General features: G+C 35.9%; 1 protein-coding gene across 1 annotated transcript; it reads right to left on the minus strand.

Moving 5' to 3' along the window:
* Window positions 1–6479: 6479 nt before the first annotated feature.
* On the minus strand, window positions 6480–7490 carry LOC102814822 (olfactory receptor 2T4-like). Its single transcript, XM_006877673.1, has one exon. The coding sequence runs from the start codon at window positions 7488–7490 to the stop codon at window positions 6480–6482; it is 1011 nt and encodes a 336-aa protein (XP_006877735.1).
* Window positions 7491–12860: the final 5370 nt, after the last annotated feature.

The raw sequence follows: 12860 nt of genomic DNA on the forward strand, positions 1-12860 counted from the left end.
AACAACAACAACAACAGAGCAACATGAATTCTACTAAACTTGGAGCAAGAATAAATATTACGTTTATGGTGAAACTTGGGTGTAAAAATAGTTAAATAATTGATGTGTTAATAAATGTTTATGGAGACAATTCCCCAAAGAAATTGGCAATTTACAAATGCTAAATTTATTTTAAGAAAGATGAGATAATGTTATAGATGAAACATATGGCAGCATACCATATATATATATATATATCAATTTTTTTAGTAAACAATTAATCTTGTTCATGCCCTAATTTTAGTGAACTGATGATTAACAGCAGATACAATAGTCAATTCTGTAGACAGCTCAGTTAGTTCTACTTACACTATTTTGACTGAAAAATTAAAGTTGTGCAAGCTTTCTGCTTGATGGGTGCCAAAATGGTTGTGTCCAAACCAGCAGCAGACTACAGCAGAATGTTCAATGGTAATTTTAATACTAAATAATAATACTAAATATTAAACAGTATTTGTCCAAATAGACACAACAATAATTTATTATGTTTGAACTAGGAAGTTGGTAGTTGAAACCCACCCGTCGGTCCTTGTAACAGACTCAGTAGCACTTAGCAACAGCATCAACAATTCCAAATATACTGACTTGATTCAATGAGATTCTTTTCAAACCCCTATTTTTAAAAGTATATGTAGATTTTATTTCTGATAATAAAACCACATGTATGAGGATGTTGGGGAAGAAACAATATTATTTTACAGTAAAGTACCACAATCACGTTACTTTATTCTGCTTCTGTAGGTTATCTATTTAACTGGTGTATATGAAATAAAAATGAACCAAAATAATGAAAACTCCATTGATTTCATGTTCTGGGACTCTTTCTGGGATTCAGGCTTCCCTACTTTCTCATTCATATCATGCTTCTCATCTACACCATTGCCTTTGCTGGAAATGCCCTCTTGATCCTCCTCCTCTGGTTGGACTCTTGCCTTCACACCCCAGTGTAATTCCTGCTCAGTCTGCTTTCTTTCACTTGATCCAGCTTATATTTCCATTACGGGCATAAAGACATTGACCAACTAATTCTCAGGCAGGAAGAACATTTCTGATTTTGCCTGTGCAGCTCAGCTATTATTTTTTCTTAAACTTCGAATTGCTGACTGTGTACTGCTCACCCTCATGGCCTATGACTTCTATGTGGCACTCTGTGATCTGCCATCCTACACCTTCATCTTCTTCACTGTCTTTAGGATGAACTTCATCAAGGGGAAGAACAAAGCCCTAGTCACCTGCTCTTACCACCTGACTGGTGAGTCTCTACTGTGGTCAGTGTATCTTCACTTACCTGGCACTCAACTCTTCCCACACGCCTGAACAAGATTAGATTGTTGCTGTTTTGGGAACCCTGGTGATTCCCAAGCTAAATTCCCTCATCTACAGTCTGAGGAACAAAGAAGTGGTGCAGGCTTTGAAGAAGGTGATAAGAAAGTTTTGCAGCTGTGAAACTCAACATCTAAAGTGTTCCTTCTGGAGAGATAGAGTGGCTGCAGAATCTAGGCCCAGGGACTGTGAAAGACTGTGTGCCTGTGGGCAAGAGGTTGGCTTACAAAATGTACCCTTTGTACATATAAATGAATATAAATATAAATGTTTTGTATGTCTACATCAAATATTTTTACTTTGTTGATTTGTGAAAAAATAAGATGTAAAAGGGAAGCCACAGGGAGGAAATAGCATAACTAATGTTTTAGGGAGGGGCTTTTAATCATGTAGATGAAACAAAATTAATTATTGATTGAAAGTTAAGCTGATGATCTTATTTGTTAACCTTCACTCAATTCACAATAAAAAGTTAAAAACAAACAAACAAATAAATAAATAGCTGTTTCTCTGAACCGAAGTGCCATTCTTAAATTTTAGATAAGCCTTAGTCAACCCAATTCTTGATGTTTTGCTGTCAGAATTTAAATATACAAAAAGAAAAGCATATGGATTCATATCCTTGGGCAATCATTTCTTGGAATTGAGTTGACCTCAATTCCAAACCAGAGATGTAACTTGAGTGAAATTTTAATTACTTGTATTTTATGTTATCTTTACTTGGAGATATTCTGGTTAACTCCAAATGTGATTATTCTATTATTTAAAGCATACAAAAAATCCTGAGCAGTGTAATATTATGCATTTAATCTTAAATTAATCCCATTTAGCCAAAGATAATTTAATTTTATGAAGACCTAATTTCAATCCATTTTGAGCTTAAGGGGCATTGTCCTTTTTACCCTTTCAAGATGGAAATTTTTATGCTTTGAAATCTTTGTTGAAATCATACATTTTCAGAGCTGGAAGATATTGTGAATTGAAAAAATGTATTTTGAAGTAATATGTATTTTGAAAAAGTTAGTGTATTCACATATACACTGAGGTTGGTGCTAAGTTTGGTGGGCTGAAAACTAGTTATTCAGGTTCACTCAGTTCTTCAGTACCTCACCAGATGGCAACAAGCACTAATAGGGGGAATGCAGTCTTTTGCAAAATGCCAGAGTTTGAAAAGTTGGTAGGCATTGTGTAACACTTGGGTCACAAAAGCATTAAAAGAACACTGGAGCAGGGGGCGGGACTTGATGGCAGATAGGGTAGAGACGAAGTGAAGTTCTCCATCCGCAAAACCACAGAATACCAGGTGAAGCAGGTTCACGGCAGAGCTCAAAAACTCTGAACCACATAGGTAGGAATATTTTAAATGTTTGAAGGCTTATAGCTAGTGGAATTTATAGCAGAAGTAAGAAATCATGTGATTTTGAATCAGCTGGGCTCGGCGGCCTGGACCCCACAAAGTGGCAAGACCAAAGGGAAAGATCAAGTGGAGGAGCAGACCCACCACAGAATAACACCATAGGAAACTCAGAGCAAACGTGGACAATACATTTTGTCAGTTTTGCTTTGTTCTGATTTTTGTTTTTTGGTATTTGTTCATTGGCCACCCATTGTTTGTGCACCTCCATGCTGGTGACTAGAGGGGGTGCCTGAGTGAGTGGACACCCTCACCCCCACCACTAGTGGGTTCTTCTGCCATGCATGCGCACAGGTACTCTCAGCATTTAAAGAGACCAGCAATCCAAGAGCCGGCCTTGGATTATTTTTTAATAGGGAAGAGACAAGAACATAGGGTGGGGAGAGGTAAAGTGAATTTAAAAACAAAATAGGCCAAAAATTAAATCCTGAGGTACAGCATAATAACCAACAGTGGCATCTTCAAATTTATGAGGCAGCCTTGAAGGCAAGGAGCTGAAAGAGGACATGAAAATCATACTCATATTAGGCTACAGATTTTTTTTTTTTTCTTTTCTCCCTCCTCTCCCTTTTCTGCAGTTATAGACTACAGTATCAAATCTAGTTTTGTTTTTGTTGTTGTTAAGTTGAGTAATAATAAGAGTGAAAAGGGAAGCCCACATCCTGATCACATCTACCTGGAGGTAATCAGAAAGCATTAAAAATAATAATAATAACTAAACACACACTCAATGAAGTATTAAGGACAGAGATAAACACTAAATATGTCCAAAAAGCAAAAGCAGATGACCATAACAGCACATGTTCAGACCAAGATAAAATGTCTGAGACAAATGACCTAGAAGTAGACCTGGACTACATTCTGGAAGGAGGACAGGCCTTGGAAATGTCTGAGAAGGAATTCAGAAAAATGATTATAAAATTTTGCAAAACACTACAATGGAGTTGAGAAAAATAAGGAAGAAATCAGGAAAGCATTATAGGAACAATAAAATAAGATAGATACAGCATTGGAAATAATTCAAAACCTACAGAAAGAGATCCAAATGATCAATAATAGAATATCAGAAATAGACAATACACTGAAAGGGCAAAGGTGTAGAATAGAAGAGATGGAAGGCAGAAGTAGAACGCAAATCTCTCAGTACCACTAAGATAGAAGAACAAGCAGGAAAAAGGATTTAAAAAATCTGAAGAAGGTCTAAGATTCGTGTTGGATAACATGAAGAGGAATAACTTAAGAACTGTCGGCATTCCAGAACAGGAAGAATCATACAAACCCACAGAGGAAATAGTTGAAGAACTGCTGGAAGAGAATTTATCTAACATCCAGAAAAGTGAAAAGATAAACATTCAAGAAGTTCAACAAACCCCAGGAAGGCTAGAACCCAAAAGAAAAATCACTGAGATATATCATAAGCAAGCTCTCCAAAATCTAAGAGAAGGAGACAATCCTGAAAGCAGCTAGGGAAAAGAGAAGTGTTACATACACAGGCAAGCAAGTCAGATTAAGCAAATGTATCATTATAAATCAATATTCCTTCATTACCATTGTATCTTAATTATGTATTACTCTTGAAATAGTTGAACATTGATCATTTATTTTTGGTACAGTGACTCTCTGCATATTCTTTCCATCTTCTTTTTGTTTGCAATGGTTAAGGGTAGAGTTGGACCTCTGACTATTGCGAGTACTGTCAATAGTTTGTATGCATCTAAAAAGTTGAATTTGCAAAAAGTGTGTGATAGATTTACTTATCACACAACTATGTGTTAGGAATAAAAAGATTATCTGTTTATGTACCAATATGGGATTTGGGTCTTTGGTTTTTTTGTTTAGGTTCATGGTTCCATGGGACATGCCCATTAACTAACCTAATAGTATCTTTAGTGCTTCTGTTTCACTTCCTTGCTCATTGCATATTTCATGGGATGTTTAAACCTTGAAATCACTATCACCATTCATGGCACAAATTTTGTTCTCTATTTGTCTGCAGCAGCAGATGAAGAAGGGGCATTAAGACCAGGATGAGGTAATGGAATCATGGCTAATTATCTCCATTAACTACTTCTACCTTTCTCTGAAAACAGAACAACTGGATGATGCCTGGCTGTCACTACTGTGCATTTTAATCAAAGTGTCTAGAGAAAAATCAAGCTGAAACAGGGGAAATGCAGAATAGACATCCAAATCTTCATGAACGTCAGTCTTTCTGGATCCATGACAGGTTGAAAAACCATGGAAAATATTGCACTGAGAAAATATTTAAACCTTAAATCAATAATATCCCTTGAAGTCTTCTTAAAACCAAAAAAATAGTTTAGATTAAATGATAAAGAATGTCTATCTTGAACATCATAGTTTTAATAAAGCTAGTTATTGTTGTTGTTAAGTTCTGTTAAGTTGTTTCCGATTCATAGCACCCCTGTATAGGATTTCAAAGGAGAGGCTGGTGAGTTTGAATCAATGACCTTGTGGTTCAAACTGACCTAGCAGTCCAGCACATTAACCCACAGCACCACTCCAAGACTCCAAATCTGTCTATAAAGGATCAAAATGACAACAGTAACTAGAAAGATTACATAGGAACTTTAGGGGAAATGAGTTTATGGCAATGGGGAAGGAACAACTTAGAAAAGGAGGGTGAGACTTGTTCCAAAACTGGAGGAAAATAATCAATGTCACTAACTCCCACATGTAGAAATTGTTGAATTGGTGCATGGTTTGCTATGTATATTATCAACAACAATAAAATAAGTAAAATGCAAAAAAAAAAAAGTAAAGGTATGATGTGGTAATGGTAATGATGTCAACTAAAACAAGGAAATTGAATGATTCGGTAGAATTTGGTTATAAATTTTTAAATTCGCACGTTATTGCTTGTTTTACATAAAAGCTGTCTACATATATCTTATGAAAAATTTGTTCACTATAATTTTTAAGCTATATCCTCAGAAGTAACATAAAATATGATTATAAATGTGTAAAGTTAAGCTATTTTCATTAGATTGATAACTACAAATGTTAACTGAAACAAAGGAAAATGAAAAAAAAAATCTAGTTGACAAAAGGGGGAAAGTGATTCCTACTTTTCCCAGCATTTACCTCTATTTTGTCTATTTATATATAGATATACGTTTACTGAATTTTAGAAGTAATTCAGCTATGTGAATTATATATATATAATTGCAAAAATGGCCTTTGGGTGAATTTAGAAGTTTTGGGAAAAGAAGGTTCCATGGATAGAGACTTAGTGAGGGTAATTGAAATTATTAAGTGTCCTTGAGTCAGTTTGAACTCTTAGTAACAGTGTATAGAGTTTCTGAGGAGAGGCTGGTGAGTTTGAACTGCAAACCTTGTGATTCCAATCAACCTTACAGGCCAGTACTTATCATATAGCACCATAAGAGTAATTAAATGAATGAGAACAGATATTGAAAGGATGATTTTCAAAGTAAGAAACATCAATTTGGTTTTAGAATTACACTGATATTTATCAAGATGATGGAGATCATTCTGATGATCACATCAAAATCTATGATTTCAAATAACATTAATGATAAAAACATTTAGTACAGTTTTATTTTACTGAAGACAGCACACTAAAAACACTCCACCCCAACATGAAAATGACAATATTCTTGAGTCCTAATACTTTCCGTCTTTCATTAGGTCATATTTTCAATACTATAATTCAAACACTTTAGGATTTTAGTTGACTATGACTTTTCTGAATATTGAAGATGGGACATTTCTGAGAACACAATATGCAAAGGGCATTTTCACAGTTGCAATAATTTGCCATCCTCTTCTTCAGAGCCCCCACTACTTCTTTGTTTCTTAGGCTATAGATGAGTGGATTGAGCATGGGAGTCACTATGGTGCCAAGCACTGCTCCTATCTGGTCTTGTTCAGGTGTGTGGGAAGAGCTGGGTGTCATGTAGATGAAGATGGCCTGACCAAAATATAGACTCACCACAGTTAAGTGGGAAGAGCAGGTGGCCAGGGCTTTGTTCCTCCCTTTGCGGGAGTTCATTCTCAGGACAGTGAGGAAAATTAGGGTGTAGGATGATAGGATGAGAACAAATGGAATCAGAAGGTACACAATAGTTGACACAAATTTTACCATCTCATAGTTTGATGTGTCCACACAAGACAGTCTTAAGATGGCAGGCATCTCACAAAAGTAATGATTAATCTCCCTGGAACCACATATAGGGAAATGCATTGGGTAAATGGTATGGACAAGGGCGGCCAGAGATGACCCAATCCAGACTGCAGCAGTCATCCACAGACAAACCTTGGGGCGCATGAGGATTGTGTATCTCAGGGGGTTACAGACAGCCACATAGCGATCATAAGCCATGAGGGTCAGGAGGATGCACTCAGCAAGGCCAACAGTGAGAAAGAAAAACAACTGAGTTGCACAAGCAAAATAGGAAATGTTTTTCCTCCCTGTGAAATAATTGGTTACTGTCTTGGGGACTGTGCTGGTTACATAAGATAGATCAATGAGGGAAAGCTGGCTAAGCAGGAAGTACATGGGAGTATGGAGCCGGGTGTCTAGCCAGATGAGGAGGATCAGCAGAGCATTTCCAGTAAAAGCAATGATATACATGAGGAGGATGGAGACAATGAGAAGATGAGGATGGCTGAACTCAGGGAAGAGCCCCAGGAGGATGAAGTCATTTGAAGTTTCATTATTTTGGTCCATGTTTTCAATCATATGCATTATTTGAACAGTAAATCTACAGAAGCTAAATAATAGGAGACACAATGGTTTTTAAAATTATTTTTCTCTCTTGCTCAGTACCATCTTCTATGTACACCTATAGTCGGAAGAGAAACAAAGCAAAACAGTATATTCTCATTAAAGATCATTTAAAAAATCATCAAAATATAAAGTCTATACTAGAAAACTACAAGAACATACCCTACATTTATCTGACTTGGGAAAATGAATATTTAGTTATTTAGTGAAACAACTCTAAACTCTAATATGAAAATTTTTTCACATATATTTTTAATGTACCCTAGACTGTTGGCATTCTTGATTCTTGCATATTTTAAGTTTTTTAAATGTTCCATTCTGCTCCTGCAAACCCAGAGGACCTCTTGAACTTACCTTGTGGCCATCTCACAGCCATACTCAAGAAAATTTAATTATCAATAAAATGAAAAAGGCTGTATATTATCTTTCTACTGATCACCATAATCCATATTTTGTTTAGTTTCTCTTTTTATTCATTTATTATACTAATTTTCTACTTTGTCTTTGTACTTTGTCCTTACTCAGTTAACAACCTATGACAGCTGTCTGTCATTTTGTCTCTAAATCTTTCACTCATTGCTTACTGTCCACAGAATAAAATTTCCTTGGAAGTATTTTTAATAGCCCATATCTGCATAGGTAAGAAGCAGTGTAGTGTTTATGAGTCAGGTCGCTAACTACAAGGTCTGAAGTTAGAATCTACCAGCTGTTCTGCTGGAGAAAAATGAGGCTTTCTGCTCCCATAAAGATTTACAAGTGTTGGAAACCCTTTGCATGGTTGCTACGAGTCGGAGCTGACTCCAAAGACATAACCACCACCACCATCTGCATAGGAACAGCTCCAAAGCCAACATATAACACCTTATTTTTCACTCTGATTACAAATTAGATTTTTCTTTATTACAAATTAGATTTTTAAATATTCAAATCCATAGTCAATTAATTGATTTACTTTGTGTCTTCTGGTGACTGACATACAATGTTTCTTCTCGTTTCAGGAAATTACAACCAGAAATTTTGCTTTAATTTTGTTAATATAGTAAACACTTGTTGTTTGTTTGGTGCTGTCAAGTCAACTCTGACTCATAGCATCCCTATGCACAACAGAACAAAACACTTCCTGGTATTACATATCCTTTATTTGTCTATGCCTTCTTTATTTAAGATAGATAGCTTAAAGCATTGTATACTATTTAGCAGTTAACAGAAAAAGAACAGAGTTCTTAGCATCATACGTCAGTGTAAAGACACTATAAGCATATGGCACCACTTTGGTCCTAAGGAAATTTGAATCCTTAGGTAACTAGAAAATCTGGACTCCCTTTTTGGGAGTCATATCTATCATGATGCTTCTTTCTCTTTCTGTGTTTTTGACATATAAACGTTTCCCCTTACATCTATATTTGTATTGTTTTCCGGAGGAGTTAAATAATGTGAAAAATGTCCTTAAAAGTCTTCCATGAACCTCAATTATCACATATGAAATATGACATGATGTCTCTGTTTCAAAAAGGAAGCATTATTCACCATTATTGAGTCAACCCAGTTTAGACAAGAAATAAATAGAAACAAACTCTGCAAAATAGAAATCTCTAAGGATGATAAAGCAAATGCCTTTGCTTTAATTTCTAAGGATGATAAAGCAAATGACCAATGCTCCAATGCTCCAATGCCAGCACTGTTCAAGCATCAGATTTTATTTCACAGTTCAAAAAACTGGACCTAGTCATGCCATATTTTATATATTGAAATCATCTTGTTTTACAGTTACTTATCCTATTACATTATTTTGGTTCTACAAATATGGTATTTTTGGTATTTTGGGTCCCAAGCCATGGTATTTTCAATAATCTCATATGGATGCAAAAGCTAGACAGTGAATAAGGAAGATCATAGAAGAATTGATGCCTTTGAATTATGGTGTTGGAGGAGAATACTAAAAGTGCCATGGGCTGCCAAAAGAACAAATAGACCTGTTTTGGAAGAAGTGCAGCCAGAGTGCTCATTAGAGACCAAGATGGCCAAACTTTGTCGCTCATACTTTGGACATATTGTCAGGTGGGAACAGTCACTAGAGAAGGATGTCATGCTGGGTAAGATGGAGGGTCAGAGAAAAAGAGGAAGACCCCCAATGAGATGTATTGACCAGGTGGCAGCATTGATGGTCACAAGTGTGGCAACAGTAGTGAGGTTGGACCAGGATTGGACATTGTTTTGTTCTGCTGTGCATAGGGTCGCTATGAGTCGGTTCCAACTCAATGGCACCTAACAACAACAACAAGACATATGGTATAAAAGTGATTCCTGTACTTTCAGAAGGTCTTACTTCCTTCAGTAATCATTATGAAAAATAATAAATAACTGTTCATATTTAGGTATTTTTTATTTTATAAAAGAGGAGCTTGACTTAATCTATAAGCAATGCTCTTGTCTTCTTTAAAAATATGATAGTTCAATAAGTATTGATAAAACCATTGGGAATATGATTTATTATAATGAAATAGTGATTCTTTAACTAACAATGAATTTAGCTGGGTATAAATTCAGTCTTTGCTAACTGGTGCACAGGCACTATCTTAACAGATTTCTTGCAAACTATTTTCTGTCAAAATTGATATGTTTTGTCCAGTACTGAATGGTTAATACTAATACCCTGTGTTAACTCCAGGAAAAAAGTAAAATTTATGTCTGTAGGATAGCTTACATAAAAATGGCATCATACTTTTGCACCTTCTAGGGATAGTCAAATTGTTGTCAGTAACTCAATGAATCCAATATTTTTATTGCATAACATCTCACTTTAAGTGTTTAGTAATCAAAGGTAGGACCTTTACTTTTTGTAAAAAAGGACAGCCCCTATTAGAAGATTATGGATGGATTGCTCCCATTCATAACTTCTCTGCTTCTCTAAATGCCCTTACACTCAAAGAAAATGAGAGCTAAAAAGAGGAGCATAGTATTTGCCAGGCAGAATCTAGGCAGTGCTTATTTCAACATAGGCTATGAGAATTTCAGCAAACAAATGGCTGGAAGACACAACTGTCTTCCTCTAGTGGAGATATAGCAGAAGGAGTATTAACAGCATTACTTGTAGTATCAACTGTTAACTCTTAAGGAGGACTTACTAACTGCTACAGTGTTTTACATGTATTAATCATTGACTGCTCATAGAACTTTAAATGCATCTTGAGGACAATGCTAGAGAGTGATGCAACAACTTGCCATGATTGTATCAGCTAATCTGGCAATGGATGAGGAAACAATAAAGCAATTGCCAATAGTGTTTCCTTTCAGAAGGACACTATTATACCTCTTTAGTTATTTATATATTTGTTTTGTTTTTAAACTGTTGTGAATTTCCACAATTTATAGCAAACCAATGCACAATAGAACTAAAAACTACTAGATCCTACATCACAGGTATTTCTTCACAGCCTATCTAGTATCCAAGGTCTTATGCTCAGCATCATGGCAACATGCAAACCTCCACTGCTGCACATGAGGAACATTGACCAGGAATCAAATTAAGATTTCTTATTTAGAAGATTCTGACACTTATGTAGAAGATTCTGCCACTGAGCCACAAATGCCCCCACATATTTTTCTAACTACTGCAAATCACTTTACTCCCCACCACTTCCACTTATTGAAAAAATGTGTTTCATATATTCATGACTTACTATGAGAAGTGCATTTTCTTTTCAGCGACCCAAACTTACCTGCTCTTGATTTTCTAAGATTTTAGCACCAATGTTGTATGCTTTGTGGCTGGATAAACCACCAGCGTTAATGTTCTGCTTGTAACACAATTACTGTATTAATAGATAAAGTATCATTCTCCCTCCATCTCATACTTCCTTAGTTATTGCTTACTGGTAAAACTTCAATAGCTCCAGCTATTCTCCACTGCCCCATGATTTTGAGCATTAATAAAATCTTGCTTCAGGAAACTTTCTCTTTGATAATTCAGGGTCTGTAAATATAAATTAAGTATGTTTATGCTCCATACCTGGCTCTTGTATGAGATGAAAGATGAGGGCTCAGTGCCAGCTTCTAGATTAGATTAAACCCTTCTATAATTACAACTGAAGTATAACACTGAATTGGGGAACTCTTGGGAGTTGCCTCATGAGAGTTTGTCTCCAGACTGCAATTTATCATAGACTCAGAAGTGCACCATTCTTAGAAATATCTGACTAAAAATAACCACTGTCCAGGACTCCATATTAACCATTTTTAGAAAACATAAATAATTTTTTTAAAGTCATATTAACTGAGGCCTTCCAGCAAGATGGTTGACTAGGCAGACACTCTACACAGCCTCTCTACAACAAAGATAGGGGAGACCAAATGAGACAGATATAGATGGAATTGCTGGAACTCTGAGCTTCAGAGGAAAAACGGATTGAATACTTACTAAGAGAAAAGTGGATTTAATACTTATTAAGAGAAGAAGCTGAACATGGGTGGGGAAAAAGGAAAAAGACTGTGAAATGTTGACTGGATTGATTTAGCATGGAAATCTTGAACTTTTTGAAGCAACAATGCAGATGCCCATCAGTGACAGGATCTAGGAAGAATGCAATACTTTCTTGCTCCCCAAACTCACCTTGTGATGAGAGGAGTGGTCAATACCCACGATCATCCACCTCCTACACAGCCTTTGCTATACTAGAGGTCAAAGCCACTGGTTTTGGGGAGTCATGCAACACCCCATGGCCTAGATGTGGTGAGCTTTGTTACTTCACACCTATAGAATTAGACTAGGAGAAACGCTCATAATCAGATGTCCTGCTCCCAGCTGCCCTCTGGTTCTGAAAAACTGATATTTAGGGTCTGCAAGAATTAACTCTGGATGGAGCAACTAACCATAGATAACACTTAGGTTTACAGGAACTCTGTCTATGGTTAGAAATGGCAACTTCTTATCCTTCCTTCACCTGCATCATGAGCTCCTTAGCTAATTTGAGTCTCCCAGAGTTTTCTTCACTCTGGGTATGGCCTCTGTCCTAGTTTTCCTTTTGTAATTTTGTTTATTTTTTAATTTTCATTTCCTCTCCTCTTCCTTCTTCTCTTTCCCTTCCCTTATTTGAAATATTTTCTAACTGTGCTTTTGATTTATTTTCTTGTGTTTATCTTTTCATCCTCTTCTTTCTTCTGTCTTTGTTTTCTCTTGATTTTCTTCACTATTCTCTGATCTCTTTCTCTTTTCTTCTTTCCTTTCCATAGTTTGATTTAGATACTTATCTTTCTTTTTATTTCCTCTCTAATTTTTCTCTTCTATGGTTATATTTTCCTTTGTTCTCATTTTAG

Source organism: Chrysochloris asiatica, unplaced genomic scaffold, assembly GCF_000296735.1.
Source record: "Chrysochloris asiatica unplaced genomic scaffold, ChrAsi1.0 scaffold00554, whole genome shotgun sequence".
In the NCBI taxonomy this organism is placed as follows: Eukaryota; Metazoa; Chordata; class Mammalia; order Afrosoricida; family Chrysochloridae; genus Chrysochloris; species Chrysochloris asiatica.